Consider the following 23,952-nt stretch of genomic DNA (forward strand, 5'->3'; position numbering starts at 1 on the left):
GTTTTGTAAATGGCTGAAATGCGTTATTTTATAAACAGTATGAGAGGCTGCTTGAACAGACAGTGAAGAAAAATCCATCCCTTCACCTTTAAAGTGTTACTAAAGGGAATCTTTAAAAAAAAAGTTATACATACCAGCTCTGTGCAGTGGTTTTGCACAGAACAGCCCCAATCCTCCTCTTCTGGGGTCCCCCGCTGGTGCTCCTGGCCCCTCTCTCCTGCTGTTGTCCCCAGAGCAAGCAGTTTTCTATGCGGGCACTCAAGCAGGCTCACTCCTGAACAGGGGCGGACTGACAACTCATGGGGCCCCCGGGCAATAGGGGATCATGGGGCCCCTGTGTCCTTGCCCAAACTCAAAAAAAGCCTATGAAAAAGGTACCAGGGGCATCTCATGGGGCCCCCTACTGACCCTGGGCCCTCGGGCATTGCCCGAGTTACCAAATGGTCAGTCCGCCCCTGCTCCTGAACCATAGCTCTGCCCTGTCCCTTGTCTCTCCTCATTGGCTCTGAGGAATTCCGTTTACCGGCTCTCCTCTCCTCACGAGCTGTCAGCGTGAGGAGAGGACAGCCGATGACCGGCATTTCCTGTTTATATGCAATCAGCTGTGATTGGACACAGCTGACCACATGACAGAGCCTGTGTCATTGGCTCTTTACTGTGATCAGTGATCTGCTGTGTCCCAGGGACCCAGCACACCACGATCACCGTGCTGTATACCCCTGGGGGAACGTCATATGACGTTCCCCCAGAACGAGAGAGCCACCGCCCACCAGTCATTTCCTTATATGTCGGGTGGAAGAGGTTAAAGTATATGTGAACCCTCACTTAAAACAACCCATTCAGTTTAACAATAGAAATGGAAGGCAAAATGTTTCTGTATACATTTAAAAAAAAAATTCTAAATACCCTTTTTTTTTGCTTTTTTTAAGTGATCACATACCCTCTGTTCTCAGCTGCTTAAGGAGCTCAGGGAGGATAAACCACAGCACACTGAGCTTCCCAGTGAATGGATGTGCAAGGGTTTGGGGGGTGGGAGGTTTGTAGCACAAGTCTGATCATTGATGGAGAACACAGTGATTTCCCAGAACAGCTCGAGAACTGACCAATCTAGGACTAGCAAGAACACCAGAGATTTCACACAAATAAAGCAATAATAACAGAACAGGATACTTTTTCATACATGTACACGGTGCAGCAGACACATATCAGGCATATAAAATGTTGGGTTTACATATTATTTAATTACAAAGTAAGCTGTGGTGACAGGGGGTTCAAATCACTAAAGAATATCACATGAGATAATTGGATCACATGACACATTTTTTCCAATTATCTCATATTCAAATGTCAGTTCAGTAAAACACGCATGGTAAATACCGCATAAACAGATTATAAAGTCAATTCACTAAACTATATAAATAAATACATACATTTGTTGAACAATTCGTGGTCTAGCCATACATTATTCAAGGAATATATTCACTTAGCTCTGGTTGTTAAAGAGCTGGCACCCGTCAGCGCCCTTAACAACCAGTAAATAGCTGGTTGCTAAGGAGCGGGTGTCCGTCGTGTCCTTAACAACATATAGTATAACATAGCAGGGTTCCCCTCTGGCAGCAGAATGTAAACAAAAATCATCAAAGTATTTTACTGCAGTTCTTAAAGCAGTAGATACTGCTTAGTGAATTGAGCCCAGGGTCTCTTTAACATGATCACACCATTATATTTTATTTAGAAGAACAAGCTCTTAATCATCTCACTCTTCTTACTTTTCAGCCCAACAAAACAATGGCTCAGATCAAACAAAGCCGGCCCTTGTAAGACTTTCAGACCACTTGATGGATGGATATAAGAAGGGGACAAGGCCGGTTCATAACTGGAGACACACAACCATAGTGGATATTGAGATCATTATATTTGCCATTTTGGGAGTAGTAAGTTTCCCTACTTTTATTTTATGTTCCCTTTTTTCCTCTGTTTTCTTTTATGTGTCTTTTCTCTGATTTGGCAGTCCATGTAAAAATGTTTTTTCTATGTAAACTATACATTTAAGCGGAACTACACTGCTCTGACCTCCACAAACCTGCTAAAAATGCTATTTAATTTAATTTTATTATTCAAAGCAAACTCATCCATTCATGTCTCCATGCTTTATCTTAATGAGAAATCACTTTTAAAGACACCCTTAAGTATTTCTGGATGTTGCATCTTGAGTAAGGGCAGATGATTCATGTAGCATTTACTTCCTGGAATCCATCTGCCCTTAGCTCAGGTATTCAGGCAGAAGGGTGTGCTTAGCTGCGAAAACCCCTCCTCCCCTCCTGAAGACTCCTGGGATGTATGACATCATTTGCCTAGGCATGGAAACCATGAAGTAACTGAAGAAATGTAAAAAAAGTATAAAACAAGTAAAAATGATATACTTTCCTATCTATTTACTAATGCTAACAGCATAAGGATTAACCACATGCCGCCCAGCCACCGCATATAAACGGTGGCAGGGCGGCGCTCGTAGGCAAAAGCACTTTTTAAAACGGCTTGCCTTCAAAACAGGTAGGGGGCGCACGCCTCTGTCCCGCGGGTGTCAGCAGCGGGTCTCCGCCGCCGGGTTACGGCCGGTTTTTACCGGCCGTTTTCCCGCGATGAGCGGTAATCACTGACACAGAGCAGGGCTGCATTGTTTACACACAGCCTGCTCTGTGACAGTTTGCCGACAAGCTGCAGAGGGAGAGAAGAGTTTCTCTCCCTCGATCAGCTCCCCCCGCCCTCCCCCCGTCCAGTACACACCCCCGCCCCCTAGTAAAACACTCCCCTTACACAGCAAATTCTAAAAATGTTAACCCCTTCCTCCCCAGTGACATTAGTACAGTTTCAGTGGGTTTTTTTCACTGATCACTGTATTGGTGTCACTGGGGATGTCAGTGACCCCAAGTCAGTTCCCCCCCAGTGTCAAAATGTCCGCCGCAGTCCAGCAGTCCCTCCATAAGTCGCTGGTCACCGCCATATGTCGCTGATTGCCGCTATATGTCGCTGATCGGCGCCATTATTAGTATAAATAAAAATTAAAAATCCCAGTATCTTTCCCGCCATTTGTAAACGCTATAACTTTCACGTAAACCAATTAATTTACACGTATTGGTTTTTTTTTTAGCAAAGACATGTCGCAGAATGCATTTTGGCAGAAATTTATGACTAAATTTGATTTTTGCATTTTTTTTTTACTGGACATGTTTTATAGCAAAAAGTCCAAAATATTGTTTTTTTTTCCTCAAAATTGTCAGCTTTTTTTTATAGCGCAAAAAATAAAAACCGCACAGGCGATCAAATACCACCAAAAGAAAGCTCAATTTGTGGGGAAAAAAAGAATGTAAATTTCATTTATGTACCGTATTGCATGACCGCGCAATTGTCCGTTAAACTAGCGCAGCAGAAAAATGGCGTAAATTGCAGTATTTATACCATAGATTGTAGACGCTATAACTTCCACACAAAGCAATCAATATACACTTATTGGGATTTTTTTTACCAAAAACATGGAGCAGAATACATTTTGGCCAAAATTTATAACCAACTTTGAGTTTACTATATATTTTTTATAGCAGAAAGTAAAAAATATTGTTTTTCTTCAAAATTTTTGGCCTTTTTTTGTTTATAGCGTGAAAAATAAAAAGTGCACAGGTGATCAAATTACATCAAAAGAAAGCTCTATTTGTGTGAAAAAAAGGACGTAAATTTCGTTTGGGTGCAGCATTGCATGACCGCGCAATTATCAGTTGAATTAGTGCAGCGCCGAGTAGCAAAAAGAGGCCTGGTCATTAAGGGGGGTAAATCCTCAGGAGCTCAAGTGGTTAAAAATAGTCCATGTTGATTGAGAGATTGAAGTTCCACTTTAATTGTGTTTGCTTCTTGTTTGTGTAGTTTGTCCTCCATGGTAAAACCACTGACCACTGAATTGTAATAAAACAAATGAACAGTCAAATATCTGTCCTTTCAAATTCTCTAGATATAATATTTAAATTTACAGGAAACCTCAATCAAACAACACAGACAGTAGCCACAAGAACAGATTGATCTAATGTAAGTCATTATTTAAATGATATAATAGGAAACAAGGGAGAATAAAAACAGGAAAACATTTAAAGCATCCAATGATTTGTATAAGAAAATCCAACTCTTTCTATTCAGTTTAGGAAGTTATGACATGACAGTTTGAACCAGGAGATTACATCATTTTCCGATTTTCCATAAAAAGAAATATGTATGTTGACAGATCTTCATTACCGCATACACTTTGTAATTGTTATTTGATTTGACATTGAGTAATTGGCTCCTGACATTCAAAAGCATATGCACTTTGCATTTTTTTAAATGTAAATTTGATACTTTTTACTTTGATGTAAATGTGATACTTTTTAATACTTTGAATGCCATACGACATTTTGCTAAGTTGCTACTAAATCTTCCTTTTCGGGCAGTCCTGAGCTGTATTGTGAATATTAGGGCCACAAATATATACCTTTTCAATGCCAGAATCCCTATCATTAGTTTTGCTGCTAATGGTACAGTGACTGGTGTGCTGTTACATATACAAAGTGAATGTGGCACCCTCCTTGACCTTGGACCAGCTAACATTCTAGATTAACAGTAATGGCTGTCAACTTTTATTAGCACCTCACCTTAAAGAAGAATTTCAAGATAGGAAAAAAAGTCACCCATTATTACACCCCCTACACAAAACACTAAACAGTTAATAACATTCTGGAAATCCTTACCATTTAGAAGAAAAATCTAATTGAATTTTCATGACCTCATTTCTGTAATTCAAAAGATAACAGCCTCTGCTCTGCCAAGAAGGAGGTGCAACAGTAAGGATTGCATCATATCTTCTCCTCTCAGGAAACTACACTTCCCATCAACCACAGGGAATTGTAGTGAATGTGGGCGGGTACACCAGGACGTTACATGTTGAAAGTGTTTGAGAGTCTCAGTCCTCCCACCACTGTAAGTGGGGCTGAATTACATAATTTCTTCCTGGAGAAAGAACTACAGAAGGGATGTGCCCAAACCAGTGGATGGGGGAATAGGAGGCATAGAAGCCACTGGTCTTACAAACAGGAAACCAAAGAGAATTTTTGGTTTGATTTGAAAATGAATAGGCTATTTCAGAGCAAATGCTGAGAGAACCAGAAGATGAATGACGTATTCAATGACGGTAGGAAATGAGCAACATGGACACTTAAAGAAGTTTTTGCCCAGAGTTCTGCTTTAAAGCGGAGTTCCACCCAAAAGGGGAAGTTCCGCTTTAAAGATTGGTCCCCCACTCCCCATTAAGGATTGGCACCTTTGGGGAGTGGGGGGGAACGGGTACCCGAATTTGACAGGTACCCACTCCCACTTCTGCTGTGACTGCCTAACCGATCAGAAACCGAAGTTGTCCTCCTACCCTCCCTCCCCGAAGTCATGTGGGACACGTGACAGGTCCCAGAAGATGACTGTGCCATTCAGGAAGCGCAGAGCTACTCGCACGTGCGCAGCTGTCACAGCCGGGTGCCCACACTGAAGATGCTGGCGCCTGGAATACAGGACGGCCGGTGAAACGGGCTGCGGCGGGGGCAACGCGGGATCATGGGACAGGTGAGTGGCTGTTTTTTAAAAGTCAGCAGCTACAGTTTTTGTAGCTGCTGACTTTTATTTTTTTACAGAGTGAGTGGAACTCCGCTTTAAGTATTTGCTGGAGTTAGGATTTTAATGTTTATTTGGAAAGATCATATACTGTATATAGCAAAAAAAAAAAATTATAAACATCAGTTCAGAAATGTTTGTTTTTAAATGAGAAGTATGGTCATAGGACTTTTGGCCATGTTTATCATGTGGGTCACAGGAGTGCATTCAGTTTTGCACTTCTGTGACCCAGAATCAGCATACAGGGGGCTAAAGACCACTGTCAACTGACATCATAGAGATCTTGAGAGATCCCGACAATAATGTCAGGATCCACCAAGATGTCTTACAGAGAGCTGGCTCATACTCTCAGGGTGCCACTAAGAGCCTGAGCCAGCCACTTATGCCCAGAGCACCAGTGAAAGCTGGAGGGGCAGAGGAAAGCGTCGATTGACAGTCATCACTCTCTGCTCAGAGCAGACTGAGAACTAAGCAATCAGTGGTCATGTGATCGCTCAGTTCTCAGGCTTAGAGCCAGTGGGGGACAATTGGTTCAATGCTGCAGCAGATAGGTGAGTGTGTATGTTTATTTTTTACATTTCTGTACTTCTCCTTTAAATAAAATTGACCCAAAATCATTGTAAGGAAGCTAACAGATCCACTTGGGACATTCATTGTAGCTGTGGCGTTCCAGCACTTGTTTGTTGACAATCAGAGCCTCCAGAAAAACATTTACAAAATGTGCTATGCATAACAAGTGAAAAAAAATATGTTTATTTAATTGTATAAGCAGCTTTATGGTCAGGAGGTCTCAGTATAAGGCATTGTAAACGGAAATTTGAGCGGAGAACAAAAACAGCTCAAACAGTACACTGAAAGTTCCAAAGAAACATAAAAAGGAATGTGATAAATGAGTTGAATGGATCCCCTATTAACTCTCAGACAGGAGTGGAACACGTGATGACTTTTACAAGGTCATTCACATTTCAACAGAAATGCACATATTCAATAAGAAAGTATTTTTTATGAATTTTTGTATAAAGAAAATACAATTGCCATTTGAAAATGTACATTGCAGCCTGCATGCTCACCATTTTTAGAAAAATACATTTACTCTCTTTCTAAACAGGAGGAAAAAAGCCAGGTGTTGAGAACTGACCTTTGGCTTAAACAGGTAAATATCTGTTTTTCTAGCTATATTTATTTTATTTTTTAATGTTATGTTTCAAGTTATTTTTATTTCTATGCTTATCTATCTGTTTGTTTTGTCTAGTCTTGGGTTGATGAATTTCTTACCTGGGATCCCACAAAATTCGACAACGTCACTCAAATTTCCATTCCTAGACAACTCATCTGGATCCCAGATATAGTGGTCATGGAGTTGTAAGTATTGATAATAAATCAAATGAAGACTTTTCACATCAGCCTTTGGCCAAAAAGAAGCATATGATCTAAAGCCCCAATCACAATCGGACAAGCATACATACCCTAGAGGAGGGGACTCCAAACATTTCTAAACAAAGGGCCAGTTTATTGTCCTTCAAACTTTAGGGGGCTAGTAGAAAACGGAAGTAAAAAATGTCCCGATGTCAGTGGGAGAAAACATTGGCCCATCATTGGTGTCAGTGGGAGGAATTTTGCCCCATTTTTGGTGTCATTGAGAGGAATTGCACCCCATCATTGGTGTCATTAGGCTCCATTGTTGGTGTCATTGGGAGGAATTGGTGTCGGGGGGGAAATGAAGCCCTATTGTTGGTACCAGTGGATGAAATAGTGCCCCAAGGGTCAGGTAAAAGCAAGCAAAGGGTCGCATCTTATCCCCAGGCTGCAGTTTGGAGACCATTGCCCTAGAGCATGGGTACTCAACCTGTGGCCCTCTAGCTATTGCACAAGTCCCATCATGCTTCTGCCTTTGGGAGTCATGCTTGTAACTGTCAACCTTGCAATGCCTCATGGGACTTTTATTTCCCCAACAGCTGGAGGGCCACAGGTTGAGCACCCATGACCTAGAGGTAGTTTATTCAGGACCCAAATATCCGACCAGAGTACTTTCTTGCAAGGAATCAAAGCACCTGGAGGAAACCTAACACAAGAACAGTCCAATCAACACAGAGTGCATGTGTCCTAGATGGAACTATGCATAGAACACAATGATATAAGTTATAGTTCTAACCAAGTAGCCTGTGTGCCTTTCTTGATATAAATACACAAAATATCAGTTGCTCAGCTGCTCTAAATGACTCATAAATGCTTACAGTACTTGTAAAATAACCCTGTCAGATTACCAGAAATACAAGACAAAATGTTTCTTTCTTACTATGTCTATACAGTATATTTATACTTTTGTTTCATTTCTTATAAGTGATCACATGATCAGGGGCGGACTGACAACTCATGGGGCCCCCGGGCAATAGGGGATCATGGGGCCCCTGTGTCCTTGTCCAAACTCAAAAAAGCCTATGAAAAAGGTACCAGGGGCATCTCATGGGGCCCCCTACTGACCCCGGGCCCTCGGACAGTGCCCGAGTTTCCAAATGGTCAGTCCGCCCCTGCACGTGATCCCTGTTGTCTTTGCTGCATAAAGGGCTAAGGGAGCTGGGGGTGGAGACTGTGTGTGTTGGGGGGGGGGGGGTCAGCAGGAGGCAGAGACAGAACAGTACACTGATCCTCCTAGTAAAGAGCTGTGCAGGGGAGGGGAGGCGTGTCAGCACAAGGCTGACCATTGGAGGACAGGCAGGCTGTGATCCCAGCACAGCCCAAAAAACTGACCACACTGGAAAGGATGGGCTTCTAGGCTTAGTGTGATCAGTTTGAAATAGGAACGCATGAGGATTGGCAGGATCACCAGCTTTTTCACACAAAGGAAGCAATCTATAGAGATCAGGATACTTTTTTCATACAAGTACATGGAACACCAGACAACAGGAATATGATATGTTGGGGTAACATACACTTTAAAGATATACTAAAGGATACATTTGTTTAAATAAATCCCACATTAGTATAGATCAGTGTTTCTCAACTCCAGTCCTCATGGACCCCCAACAGGTCATGTTTTCAGGATTTCCATTATTTTGCACAGGTGATTTGATCAGTTTCACTGCCTTAGTAATTACCACAGCTGTTTCATCTGAGGGAAATCCTGAAAACATGACCTGTTGGGGGTCCATGAGGACTGGAGTTGAGAAACACTGGTATAGATGCACACAGGTGTAATAATTTACTGATGTTTTTACTTAGGATCTTGACAGAAAGGTTCTGAGTAAAATGTTCTGTATACACGTTGTGTAAACACGCGTATAGGCGCGTCAATGTGCGTAATCGTATAGATGAGTAAAATGCTTCCTCCCCAGTGTTCTAATATATTCATTTATACTTGTGTAAACATGTTTAGAGATGCACAAGCACGTGTATGCGTGTAAATTACTGCACTCAAATGTAAAATGTTCTATTTTTGTTTTAAGGTCTTGAGCTGATTGACGTATTACTGATCTTTACTCAGCTGTGTACATTGTTTCATAGACAACAATGTATCTAATTTTAAATTGGAAAAAAAGCCGCCGGCAAGATGGTGGCCAATCAACTGTTCCTACGACCTTCCTCCTCCTCCATCCTACGCTCCCTCACCCACATCTTCAATCTCTCCCTCTCCTCAGGCACTTTCCCCTCCCCTCTGAAACATGCACACATCACCCCCATACTTAAAAAGCCCTCCCTGGACCCCAATGACCCGAACAACCTCAGACCCATCTCCCTGCTCCCATTTACATCTAAACTCCTCGAGCGCCTCGTCTACACCCGCCTATGCTCTCACCTCAACGACAACAACCTCCTCGATCCCCTACAGTCCGGCTTCCGTCCCCTACACTCCACCGAAACTGCCTTACTCAAACTCTCCAACGACCTGCTAACCGCCAAAGCTAATGGCCACTATTCAGTGCTCCTACTCCTTGACCTCTCTGCAGCCTTCGACACAGTCGACCACCCCCTCCTCCTCAAAAAACTACACTCCCTCGGCCTCAGAGATTCTGCTCTCTCCTGGCTCTCATCCTACCTGTCACAACGCTCCTTCAGCGTTACCTATAATGCTACCACCTCCCCCTCACTCCCCCTCTCTGTTGGGGTCCCTCAAGGCTCTGTCCTCGGGCCCCTTCTCTTCTCCATCTATACCTCCTCCCTTGGCCAACTCATACACTCTCACGGCTTCAACTACCACCTCTATGCCGACGACACACAAATCTATCTCTCAACCCCCCACCTCACCCCCTTGGTCTCAGCCCGAATCACACACCTACTGAGCGACATATCAGACTGGATGTCGCTCCACTTCCTTAAATTGAACCTCTCCAAAACCGAGTTTCTTTTCTTCCCCCCAGCCCGGACACCACCCCCCATTGATTTCTCCGTCACATCCAACAACGCTACCATCAAACCCGCCCTGCAGGCCAGAGTACTTGGTGTCATTCTGGACTCCAACCTATCCTTCCAGCCCCAAGTCCAATCTTTAACAAACTCATGCAGACTTCACCTCCGCAACATCGCCAAAATCCGCACGTTCCTAACCCCAGAAACCACTAAACAGCTCATCCACTCCCTCATCATATCACGACTCGACTACTGCAACTCCCTCCTCACTGGCCTGCCTCGCCGCTGGCTATCCCCTCTTCAGTCCATCCTGAACACGGCTGCCAGACTCATTCACCTTTCCAACCGCTCTGTCTCCGCCACCCCCCTCTGCCAATCCCTCCACTGGCTTCCGATTGCGCAACGGATCAAATTCAAAATCCTAACGCTGACGTACAAAGCTGTCCACCATACTGCCCCGAACTACATCATTGACCTAATATCCAAGTACCGCCCAGCACGCACACTCCGCTCCTCACAAGACCTCCTTCTCTCTAGTTCCCTGGTCTCCTCCTCCCATGCCCGCCTCCAGGACTTCTCCAGGGTGTCACCCATCCTCTGGAACTCCCTGCCCCAACCCATCAGATTATCACCTACTCTCCTCTCCTTTAGGCGCACCCTGAAAACCCATCTCTTCAGGGAAGCCTACCCCACCCCCTGCTAACTTGCCGACCTCCTCCACTCTTCCTACCACTCCATCCCCCACAGCTATCTCCTCCTGTGCCACCACCCCCTCCCTCCTAGATTGTAAGCTCGAAAGAGCAGGGCCCTCAATCCCCTCATGTTTTGCATTGTATTGGTAATGTTCTGTCACATGTTCTGTCTCCCTTTGTAATGTACAGCGCTGAGCGAACTATTGGCGCTTTATAAATACTGTATAATAATAATAATAATAATTCAATCTAACACATATGTGTATATACAATATATATATATATATATAGGACTTGTTAGACTCAGCCCTCTTTGACCCCGATGAAGCGCTAGAGCATGAAGTGCGTTGGATGGAGTTTAGAGTGCTGACATCATGCCACCACATGGAGTCTGTGTGGCGGCCACATTTGTAAGTGCTGGCGCCTTTTGTTTGTTTTTATTCCTATGTCTTGTACTGCATGCTGAGTGTTTTTAAATAAATACTACCAGGGATTTTTTTCAGCGGGAATGCGGGGGAACGCAGTTCCGGCATCTCCAGCACTGAATGTATGTAATTGCAAGGAGTGGTGGGGTGTACTGCAGGGTCCATTGATGCTGGCTGCTGAGGGATCTATTGTTCCTCTAGGGGATCTATTTTTGCAGGGGGGGGTCTATTGATACTCAGGAGGTCTACTGTTGATAGTGTTGGGCAGCACAGTGGCTAAATGGTTAGCACTTCTGCCTGGCAGTATTAGGGTCGTTGGTTCAAATCCCAACCACTGCACCACCTGCCTGGAGTTTGCATGTTCTCCCTGTGCCTGCATCAGTTTCCTCCGGGTAATCTGGTTTCCTCCCACACTCCAAAGACATGCTGGTAGGTGAAATGGCTCTTGTCTAAATTGGCCCTCGTATGTGTATGTATGAATGTGAGTTAGGGACTTTAGATTCTACGCAACTTGAGGGTCAGGTACTGATGTGAATGTACAATATATATGTAAAGTGCTGCGTAAATTGACAGTGCTATATAAGTACCTGAAATAAATAATTAAAATAGTGGGGGGTCTGTTGTTGCTGGGAAGGATCTACTATTGAGGGCGGGATCTATCATTGCTATCTGGTGGTGGGTCTATTGATGCTGGCTCTGGGGAGATCTGTTGATGCTGCTGAGGGACTATTGCTGATGGGGGGGTGTTTTGTTGCAGGTGGTCAGTTGTTGTTTAGGGGGGGGTCTATTGTTGCTGACTGCAGGGGATCTATTTACTGCTTTTCTTGTTATTATTACAAATTGATACTTGGTTCTGTACTCTCTAAAATGGCGGTACTGGGAAATAGGTAAGGGGTGGAACCAGTGGTGTATTTAGGTTTTGTGCTGCCCTAGGCAACACAAAAATCAGCACCCCCCCACCCTAGGGTTGGTGTCACCCAGTGCAGTAACACTTGGTGACACCCCTTCGAACGATACACTGCAGAATGGATCGGATCTATGGATTGAGCATAATGGATCGGACTCAGATCCATTATGCTCAATCCACAGATCCAATTTATCCTGTGGGGATTGTCGGCTTCCTTTAAAACTTACCTTTTCATGGAGAGATCAGTTAACCCCGTATAGGTTGCATGCCGATGATCACCGCAGGATGGATCAGATCTGCGGATTGGGGAGGATAATGGATCAGACTCCAGTCCATTATGCTCAATCTGCAGATCTGATCCATCCTGCGGGGATCATCGGCTTGCTTTGCAACTTACCTTTTCGTGAAGCGGGTCCGGTGTAACCCCGTGCGGTAAGTGTCACCCAGTGCGGCGTGCATCCCCCGCACACGCCTAGGGACACCATTGCCCCCACCCAAGAGAGCCTTCCACTACCACTGCCCCCCATACACCAGCCACTACTGCCCATGAAGAGAGAGAGAAAGTTACCTTCACAGCTCCGGACATCCCTGGGAATGAGAGTCGAGCTGTGCATACACCATCATGAAACCCGCAGCCTCTCTCAGAACCCACCAGGCCCCCATGCCGCGAGTGCTGCCCCCCTGAAAAATGCCGCCCTAGGCAAATGCCTTGTTTGTCTTGTGGTAAATACACCTCTGGGTGGAACGCAGGGATGGTGCGGGATGGAGACAGGGGTGACTCGGAAAGAGTGAGTTCCTGCACCTATTCTTTGAGAAAAAAGCCCTGAATACTACTCTATGAAAGTTACATCAGGCTTCTTTTGGCTTCTAATCTCAGCTTGTTCAATTAAGCTTTGGCAATAAAATCTGGAAGCTGATTGGTTTCTATGCAGAAGTGCACCTCCAGCTCTCCTAATATCTCCTAAACGTGCGCTGGAACAGCATACCTGCACCATTACTTCAGAGCACTGTGACGTGTCCCGAGACTCCCGTGTGCATGTGCGGGAGTGATGTCATCGCGGCTCAGAGTCAGACGGCCAGAGCTCGTGAACCTGGAAGGAAGACCGGGTGAAGATGGAAGCCTCTACAGCGGTGACAGCGCTGGAGGGCTTCATTTTAAGGTAGGTTTTACATAATGTGCTAGTATGCATACCAGAACATTATGCCTTCACCTTCCCGGGGATTTTTTTTTTTGTTGGACGCAGCTTACTATCGCCTAAGTGCAGAGAGACAAAACCATCTTCCCCTAATGCTGTGGATGAGCTCACTTTCAAAATGTTGACTAGTGCCTGTTAGAAAATATGATTCTTATAATTTGTCTTCTATAAAAAATAAGTAACTGTGGCTTTAACAACTTGCCTACCGGGCACTTATACCCCCTTCCTGCCCATGCCAATTGTCAGCTTTTAGCGCTGTCACACTTTGAATGACAATTGTGCAGTCATACAACATTGTACCCATATTACATTTTTATCATTTTTTTCACACAAATAGAGCTTTCCTTTGGTGGTATTTACTTGCTACTGGTTGTTTTATTTTTTGCGCTATAAACAAAAAAAGAGCAAAAAATTAAAAAAAAAAGTTTTTCTTTGTTTCTATTATAAAATTTTACAAACAGGTAATTTTTCTCCTTCACTGATGTGCGTTGATGAGGCTGCACTGATAGGCATCACTGATGGGCACTGATAAGCAGCACTGATAGGAGGCACTGATGATGCTGCACTGATGGGTGGCACTGCTGGGCACTGATGGGTGACGCTGATGGGCACTAAAGGGTGGCACTGCTGGGCGCAAGTGGGTGGCACTGATGGGCACTGATGGGTGGCACTGCTGGGCACAGGTGGGTGGCACTGATGGGTGGCACTGATGGGCACAGGTGGGTGGCACTGATGGGTGGCACTGCTGGGCACAAGTGGGTGGCACTGATGGGTGGCACTGCTGGGCACTGATGGGTGGCACTGCTGGGCACACGTGGGTGGCACTGATGGACACTGATGGGTGGCACTGCTGGGCACAAGTGGGTGGCACTGCTGGGCACAGGTGGGTGGCACTGCTGGGTGGCACTGCTGGGCACAAGTGGGTTTCACTAATGGGCACTGATGGGTGGCACTGCTGGGCACAAGTGGGTGGCACTGATGGGTGGCACTGCTGGGCACAAGTGGGTGGCACTGATGGACACTGATGGGTGGCACTGCTGGGCACACGTGATTGGCACTGCTGGGCACAGGTGGGTGGCACTGATGGGTGGCACTGCTGGGCACAAGTGGGTGGCACTAATGGGCACTGATGGGTGGCACTGCTGGGCACAAGTGGGTGGCACTGATGGGCACAGGTGGGTGGCACTGCAGGGCACAGGTGGGTGGCACTGGTCATCAAAGACATTGTCCCAGAATTACACAACCAAGCTGTAGCCTTCCTTCAGCTATAGCGCGGTTGGGAAGTGGTTATTATAGTGAAACTGCCATATTGTCAATACCTGTCAAGTGCACTTGGGAACATGGAATCACACAGGGAGATTTTCTAAGCTGGTTGACTCGGGGTCTCGCACACCTGTACATGGGAGCCAATCAGCTGCTAACCTCAGCTTGTTCAATTAAGCTTTAGCAATACAATCTGTAAGCTGATCGGTTTCCATGCAGAAGTGCATGAGATTCTGAGTGAACAAGGTTTAGTAAATAAACCCCACAGACTCGTGTCTCATCCAATATGTTCACCATTTAATGGTCTCTCAGTCGAATATATATTATAAAGTGGTGGAGAAGAAAGGTAGACACTTAACCAATAGGAATACAAGGTGGTTGTGGAATGGTTATGTAACTGGATCATATAACAATTATGTAGTAATACTGGCAAGGATACATAAATCTGGGTTCTATCACTAAGACCTGGGCAGATGACCGGTTATGATGACCAGTGGGCGATCTCTAATTACCATTCACCAGAAATGTCACCATTCTGTCTAGCCAAGCATTTCCCAAGAAGTAGTTGTTTAGCACATACTCATTTGTGTAATACATCCATCTGGATACATTGTGCAATAAGAGGTTACCTCAATACAATTCTGATTCTGCATGTTCCTAATTAAAGCACACTTATTCCTCACAGTGCTGATCAGCAATGACTGCAAAGCCCATGCAGCTGATGCTACCAACAGGTTTTCCTTTGTCATCTGGCCCAAAACAAAAAAAAAATGGTACCATCCATAGGGTTGCCACATCATCCCTTTAAAACTGAACACATATTAATTACACAGGTTCTGTGGCTGATTACGGTGGCAATTAAACTCTCTTATTGCTTTATCTGCATTAAATTAGCCTCAGAACCCATGTAATTAATATGTGTTTGGTTTTAACCCCTCGCCTACAGGGCACTTATACCCCCTTCCTGCCCAGGCCAATTTCCAGCTTTCAGTGCTGTTGCACTTTGAATGAAAATTGCGCGGTAATGCAACACTGTACCCATATGACATTTTTATGATTTTTTTGTGACAGATAGAGATTTATTTTGGTGGTATTTAATCACATCTCGGTTTTTTATTTTTTCTTAAACAAACCAAAAACCACTGAAAATTTTGAAAAAAAAAATGTTTTTTCTTAGTTTTTGTTATAAATTTTGTAAATAAGTGATTTTTCTCCTTCACTGATGTGCGCTAATGAGGCTGCACTGATGGGCACTGATAGGCTGCACTGATGGACACTGATAGGTGGCACTGATGGGCACTGATGAGGAGGCACTGGTAGGTGGCACTGATGGGCACTGAAAGGCAGCACTCATATATGGCACTGATAGGCGGCACTGATAAGTGGCACTGACTGGCACTGTTAGGCGACACTGATAGGCAGCACTGATGGACACTGATAGACGGCACTGACTGGCACTGATAGGCGGCACTGACTGGCACTGATAGGTGGCACTGATTGGTAGCACTGATAGGTGGCACTGACTGGCATTGATAAGTGGCACTGACTGGCACTGATGGGTGACACTGAAAGGCAGCTCAGATGGGCACTGATATGTGGCATTGATGTGCACTGGTATGTACTGATATGTGGCACTGATGGGCACTGGCAGGTGGCATGGATGAGCACTGAGAGCTGGCACTGCTGGGGCTACACAGATCATCAGGGCACACTGATCATCAGTGCCCTGATGATCAGTGTAGATGTCCTCTCCGAGGAATGCCGATTACTGGCTCTCCTCTCCTCACGAGCTGTCAGCGTGACAGCACGAGAGGAGAGAAATGCCGATAACTGGCATTTCCCTGTTTGCATGTGATCAGCTGTGATTGGACACAGCTGATCACATGACTGAGCCGACATCTTCGGCTCTTTCCGTGGATTGGTGGTCCAATGTGTCCGAGGGACACAGCGCACTGCCGATTGCCGCGCTGCACGCTCCGGGAGTCACGCATGCGCGGTGAGAATGGGAGGACGTCGTATGACGTCCTCCCAGAACGAGAGAACCGCCTTGCGTCCGGCATAATACTATATGGCGGGCGGGAGGTGGTTAAAGGGATGATAAAGAGAACCTCTCTTGGCCTATTCCAGTGCTCTGACACTGTAAATCCTCATGCACTCTGGACATCTTTACAGCGGCTGTTTTTGGCTTTTGACGTTTTTTTCTAAAGTTAGTAAACTCCCACCATGTTATCCATCCACACATAAACTGTAATCACTGTTTTTTGGCTGGAACATTTTTTGGCTGGAAAAAACTCAGAACTAGCGGGTTTCTAGAGGAGTTTTTTAGCTGTAAAAATGCTCTAATGCTGAGAAACGTGGCAAAACGTGGCAAAACGCCACAAACCGGCATTTTTGGATGTTTTTTACCCCCAAATTTTTTTTTTTGGTAAAAAAATGCAAACGTGGAGACACTTGGGAAAACGCAGCTAATCGTGGCAAAATGCCATTAAACGCTAATGCAAAAATGTTAAAAAAAGCTGAAAAACTTGCATTTTTAATGTGACTTTAGTCATCTAACGTTACCAGCGTTATCAAAACGTCCCGTCTGCATGAGGACGTAGGCTGGCCATACACTATACAATTTTCTTACTGTTTCCTGACCAATTTCCTTTAGATTTACCTTCAACTATGTAGTGCAAGGACCTGCCTAATTGGATAGAATTGAAAGTGTTGTTAGATTTGACCTCATATTATATGGTTTTTGATAAATCTAAATCAGGGGCGGACTGACAACTCATGGGGCCCCCGGGAAATAGGGGATCATGGGGCCCCTGTGTTCTTGCCCAAACTCAAAAAAGCCTATGAAAAAGGCTACCAGGGGCATCTCATGGGGCCCCCTACTGACCCCAGGCCCTCGGGCAGTGCCCGAGTTTCCAAATGGTCAGTCCGCCCCTGATCTAAACCAAAAATCTCAAGAAAATTGTATAATGTATGGCCAGCCTAAGGCTCTTGAGAATTTTGCTTAAGATTTACCAAAAACCATATAATAGGAGGTCAAACCCAAACAACACTTTCAGTTGTATCCAATTAGGCAAGTCCTTGCACTACACAGTTGAAGGTAAATCTAAAGGAAATTGGACAGAAAATTAGTGTATGGCCAGCCTTAGGCTCATTTCACAACAGCAGCAGGCTCTGAAAAGTGTTTTGAGGTAGATTACCATTTAAATCATGGATTAGAGGCGGTTAACAGGCAGGGGCGGACTGACCATTTGGAAACTCGCAATCCAGCAATGTTCACATTAGCCACGGCTCTCCTGATACTCTCCCTTCTCATTGGTAGAGAAAGTCAATCACAGCCAGTGAGCCAATGAGGAGAGACAATGGACGGGGCAGAGCAGTGGTTCAGGAGCAGGGGTGGACTGACCATTTGGAAACTCCCAAGCCCCAAGAGATGCCCCTGGAACCTTTTTCATAGGCTTTTTTGAGTTTGGACAAGGACACAGGGGCCCCATGATCCCCTATTGCCCGGGGGGCCCATGAGTTGTCAGTCCGCCCCTGTTAACAGGTATTCAGGAGGCAGTACTGGCATGTGCGGGAACTATCACAATCACAGCAACCAATCATAGTCAAATTTTCAGATTCCAACTGTCATTTTTGAGGGCATATTAAAAGCTAATTTTAACTGCTGGGGGGGGAAAGAGCTCTCAATAAGGACACAATTTTCAGAATTGGGTAGATTGTGTCTTCATATTTTTGATATATTTTTCAGTGATTGTTTGGGTGCCTATAATATAACTTTGTTATTTTCTCTTCAGTGTTGAAACAGCAATGGCTTTAGATATTCCTTATGTGTATGTGGATTACCAAGGAACAGTAAAAAACAATAGACCCCTGGTTATATCAACTGCCTGCAGCCTCAATATCTACTATTTCCCATTTGATACACAAAAGTGCTCCATCTCCTTTACCAGCTGGCTGCACACAAGTACGTAAAAATATTTCCCATTTGATATAAGCAATACAGAATAATACAAACCTATGTCTAATTCATTTGTACATACTAGATAAACCTGGATGCATACAGTATTTGTGGGTGTATCAAGGTATTTTTAGATACCAGATCAATGCTAACAACCAATACGCCACAGAATGTTAACCTATCATTTTATACTGGGGCTGTTATTACTTACCTCCCAGGGGCATCTCATGGGGCCCCCTACTGACCCCGGGCCCTCGGGCAGTGCCCGAGTTTCCAAATGGTCAGTCCGCCCCTGTTACCTCCTGCTCAAAATGTTAGCTAACTGGCTGCTATGCTAACATTTTGGATTTAATATTTTCTGATTAACTGACCTGAAATAAATTTGCTGATAAGGAAAAGTCTGCACACTTGTTTCTGTTATCTATGTATAAAGGTTAATGATGATAGCCAAGAAAAAATAATTTTTAGAAGGAAAAGCCAACAATGACTGCCTTTGTGTTTCCATGATGATAGGTTTCCTTTAAAGTGACTTTAAAGGTTCCGATTTTTTTCTTTAAATAACAAACATGTTCTACTTGCTCTTTGCAGGATTTTTGCACCGGGCAGCCCTGATCCTTCTCTTTTTGGGTACCCCTATAGAACTCTAGGCCCCTCATCCCGCTGAGTGCCCCCACAGCAAGCTGCTTGCTCTGGGAACACTTGTGCATGCTCGCTCCTGAGCCACCTCTGTCTGTCTATGAGACACACGGAGTGTGGCATTCAGCCCTGCCCCCTGCTTCCTCCACACTGTCTGTGATTGACACTGTTGGGCTCAGCCAATGAGCAGGCAGAGACTCAGGAGAGTGTCTGCTCTGCTGCACATTGCGGGATCGGGCTCAGATGAGAATAAGGGGGTTGCTGAGGGGGAGCTGCGCACTAAAGGTTTTTTTTACCTGCATGCATAGAATGCCTGTGCAGTCATACACTATATTGTTAAAAGTACTGGTCGGCCGGCCTTTACACACTCTTGGTCCATGGAGTTCAATATTGAGTTGACCCCGCCCTTTGCAGCTATAACAGCTTCAACTCTTCTGGGAAGGCCGTCCACAAGGTTTAGGAGGGTGTCTATGGGAAGGTTGGACCATTCTTCTAGAAGCATATTTGTGAGGTCAGACACTGATGTCGGAGGAGGAGGCCTGGCTCACAGTCTCCGCTCTAATTCATCCCAAAGGTGTTCTATCGGGTTGAGGTCAGGACTCTGTGCAGGCCAGTCAAGTCCTCCACCCCAAACTCGCTCATCCATGTCTTTATGGACCTTGCTTTGTGCACTGATGTGCAGTCATGTTGTAAAAGGAAGGGGCCATCCCCATATTGTTCCCACAAAGTTGGGAACATGAAATTGACCAAAATGTCTTGGTATGTTGATGCCTTAAGAGTTTCCTTCACTGGAACTAAGGGGCCAAGCCAACCCCCGAAAAACAACCCCGCAACAAAATCCCCCCTCCACCAAACTTTACACTTGGCACAATGTAGCCAGGCAAGTACCGTTCTACTGGCAATTGCCAAACCCAGACACGTCCATGGGATTGCCAGACAGTGAAGCATGATCCAAACACATCTCCACTGCTCTAGAGTCCAGTGGCGGTGTGCTTTACACCACTGCATCAACGCTTTGCATTGCACTTGGTGATGTAAAGCTTGGATGCAGCCATTCCATGAAGTTCTCTATGCACTGTTGTTGTGCTAATCTGAAGGCCACACGAAGTTTGGAGATCTTTAGCTATTGACTCTGTGCACTTCAGCTCTGTCATTTTATATGGCCTACCACTTGGTGGCTGAGTTGCTGTTGTTCCCAGTTGCTTCCACTTTGTTATAATACCACTAACAGTTGACCGTGGAGTATTTAGTAGCCAGGAAATGTCACGGATGGACTTATTGCACAGGTGACAACCTATCATGGGACCACGCTTGAATTCACTGAGCTCCTGAGAGCGACCCATTCTTTCACAAATGTTTGTAGAAGCAGTCTGCATGCCTAGGGGCTTGATTTTATACACCTGTGGCCATGGAGGTGATTGGAACACCTGAAACCAATGATTTGAATACTTTTGGCAATATAGTATATGCTTCCATTGGTAAACAATTTACTGTGCTAAGAGTGTGTATGTGTGTATGTATATATATATATGATCCTGATGCATACTTGTGATCATGTGACCATTGCAACACCAAATCACTACAGTCACATGATTGGAATGCCCACCTCTGCCTCCAGGCATTTTGGTCCAATTAAGGGGGACCAGGATGCGGTGACGGGAAGGGGTTAAAGAATTTAATTTATTCTATCTGGTTTTACATGTAATAGTATCAAACATTATAAACAACCCTAAATATTGCCTTGTTTATCTTTAGTTGAAGATGTAAATGTAGCTCTTGCGGAAGAAAAACATGAGCTACAGCAATTTAGGAGTAGGTACATGAGTGATGGAGAATGGGATCTTGTCAACGTTTTCTCCAGTTACAGACTTCTCAAAGATTATCGAACAACCATCGGAAAGATAGAATATATTGTAAGTATGAACAAGTTTCAACTATTCTCAATATAAAGGTGCAGCGCTAAAAACTTAAATATGCAGCATAAATCTCATCATTATTATAAGGAAATGAGAAGATGCAGTTTTTTTAAAAAATGTGCAGCATGAGAAAATCGCTAGCATATACTCAATATATAAATATAGATAATCAGCAATACCAGATCAATCAAGAAAATAAACAAATAAATGTGCATAAATGATGTCACCAATAGGTGAGTAAAGTGCAAAAAAGTCCCAGATGTATTGCACACGTGAGGATCCTGTATGATCCCGATAAGCATGCGTGGAGGGTTAATCCCAGTGGCAGGTGTTCAATGTAAATGAAATGCACACTCACCAGAAGTGCGTGTAAACACACATTTGAGATATAACCTATCTCAATAGGTACAGTTTAGGTCATCCGCCTCCCAGATCAGGTCAGGTCAGGATACTTCCCAGTCACATCTGCATGCAGTACTCAGGGGTCCTTGATGCGTATCACCATAGGGGCTCACCCTTAGTGCGGCCTCTGCGAATGTCCCTCATGAATAGGGACCAATAAAGGAGACCACATAGCGTGATACCGTAGGGAACTTTATTCCATCGAATGAAAAGTGCAATGACAAAGTGAAAAAAAAAACACTGACCGTATAATAGGAATTCAGGATGGCCAGCAGCGGTGGCTAGACGTCCAGTTGCTGTAGCCCCCCTGACGCGTTTCGTGCGATGCACGTAGTCATAGGGTACAGGACTTTTTGGATAGCGCTCGCATATCTACTTTTTACATAAAGTTTCAACTATTGATAGGTAATAACAAACTTTCTGCTCTGCAATACAATCGCCACAACCCAAAACCCAGTAATGCAAATTGAAACAAATGAAACCAATCAGTTTAGATTTGCCAGTCTATAGGGGTGAATGGACCATCTGATCAGGTCTGCCTGAAAAACTAATATACAGACTTGATTGGTCCCTTCGTGTGAAAGGAGCCTAAGTATTTGGTTTTAGTTACACAATCACCAGAGCTTTTAACAAACAAAGACCTGTCGTAGGAGTGTTAAAGGCAGAAGGCTCTTATGATTATGTAACCCTTTTTTGAACATATTGCTGAATAAGGTTGGGAAGCGTGCCTTATTTATATCCTTTTTTACATTTCGCAGGTGAGAACTCGGAGTGTAGGTTCAGCCAAAACATTTTTTTGGATAGAGTGGGGACTGGTTAAAACTCCCGCTATCTAGAGCTCTTTTAAAGAGATTTGGCCTTATATACTCTTTAAGGGGTCTAAAGGAATCTGTTACAATTTCAGTAGGGGCATGGAAAACATGCAAAACAACTAAAATATGGCTTGCATCATCTTTATGGAGGAACACTGATGGAAAAGAGTCTGCTGACTCGGAATGCCTTGGTGCTTTTGAGGGGGGGGGGTTCTCATAATATCCAGTATGATCTTGTACATTTTAGGAGCAGCACCAGGATAGCACAGCATACATCCATCGAAGATAAAGTCTTTGAAATCGCACCCACACTGGGAACCGCACTGGTAACCGCACTGTAGTCTCACTCAGGGGCGGGCTGACAACTTATGGGGCCCCCGGGCAATAGGGGATCATGGGGCCCCTGTGTCCTAGCCCATACTCAAAAAAGCCTATGAAAAAGGTACCAGGGGCATTTCATGGGGCCCCCCACTGACCCCGGGCCCTCGGGCAGTACCCGAGTGCTCGAATGGTCAGTCCGCCCCTTGTCTCACTATTTGTATATTATTTTATTCTTAGAACAAAAAGCAATGAAATGCTACCAGGATTCAAAAGCCACTGATCTATATGCAGAGGAAAAAGCAGTAAATTTTAAAAAAGGAATAATAAACTTTTTTAATGAGAAACAATCCTTCTGGTGAGTTTCAAAATAGAAGTTCTGAATTAGTTTAACCTTTCCCAGAAGTTAGAATTTGGATAACAGTCTCTAAACAAAATCCATATTATCTGTATATCTCTCTTGGGGAGATTTACTAATACTGGAGCACTCAGAATCTGGTGCAGCTCTGCATGGTAGCCAATCAGCTTCTAACGTCAGCTTCTTCAATTAAGCTTTGACCATAAAACCTGGAAGCTGATTGGTTTCTCTGCAGAAATGTACCAGATTTTGCATGCTCCAGTTTTAGTAAATCTTCTTATCTGTGCCCAAACCCATGAGTGTTGCCCATAGTCCTTCCAGATGCACGCATGAAACTAGTGGATCATCTCAGGTTCTGCTAAATTTAATTATTTTAAATTTGATAAAGTATATCTAAACACAACCAAAAAAGGAATATATTGCAGTTTAAAAGTCCTTAGATGTGGTGGCTGAATTAGGCTTCTTTTTTGGGCTTTTTTTCCCTTTATTTTCATCTGGTGATCCAGCCAGTAGCACACTTAAGAGTGGATTTACTAAAAGAACATAGACTGTGCATTCAGCAAGTGCAGGTGCCCCAGAGCTTAGTAAATGAGTGGAAGCTCTGCTGACTTCCCTCATCCAATAATGTGCAAGCAAAAATGCTTTTTTTCGTTTTTTGTTTTTTTTTTCATTTTCCATGTGATTGGATATTTTTGGCAAAGCGGAGCTTCACCTCATTTAGTACGCTCTGCTGCAACTGCACTTGCAGAGTGCACAGTCTATTTGCCTTTAGTAAATCAACCCCTTTCTGTTTTAAGATAGTATATTGATTTCTCCACTGTATCTATGGAGGAGCAGTGCAGCCATCATTGGACAGCAGCATTGCTGACCTGTGGAAAAGGTAGTGTTAAAGGATAAGTTCACCTTTTAGACAAAAATAATAAATGCACATTTTTTTTGCAGGTGAAGAAATGTACATTTATTATTTGCCGGAACCGGCGGCAAATTTGAAAATTTTAAAAAAATTACATTTTATTTAAAACGATTATTTCATAGCAAAACAT

At 44.2% G+C, this 23,952-nt stretch overlaps 1 protein-coding gene across 1 annotated transcript in view; it reads left to right on the forward strand.

Annotated features, from left to right (window-relative positions):
- The window catches only part of LOC149466002 (5-hydroxytryptamine receptor 3A-like), a 35,048-nt gene that overhangs the window by 3,301 nt on the left and 7,795 nt on the right, over positions 1–23,952 (forward strand). Inside the window, exons 2-6 of the mRNA XM_089673110.1 lie at positions 1,777–1,934; positions 6,791–6,835; positions 6,935–7,044; positions 18,304–18,473; positions 20,859–21,016. Of these exons, the coding sequence (XP_089529236.1) occupies positions 1,777–1,934; positions 6,791–6,835; positions 6,935–7,044; positions 18,304–18,473; positions 20,859–21,016 (641 nt within the window). The remainder of the gene's footprint in view (positions 1–1,776; positions 1,935–6,790; positions 6,836–6,934; positions 7,045–18,303; positions 18,474–20,858; positions 21,017–23,952) is intronic.

Source organism: Staurois parvus, unplaced genomic scaffold (assembly GCF_062004578.1).
Source record: "Staurois parvus isolate SC_StPar_1 unplaced genomic scaffold, SC_StPar_1.0 ptg000135l, whole genome shotgun sequence".
Classification (NCBI taxonomy): Eukaryota; Metazoa; Chordata; class Amphibia; order Anura; family Ranidae; genus Staurois; species Staurois parvus.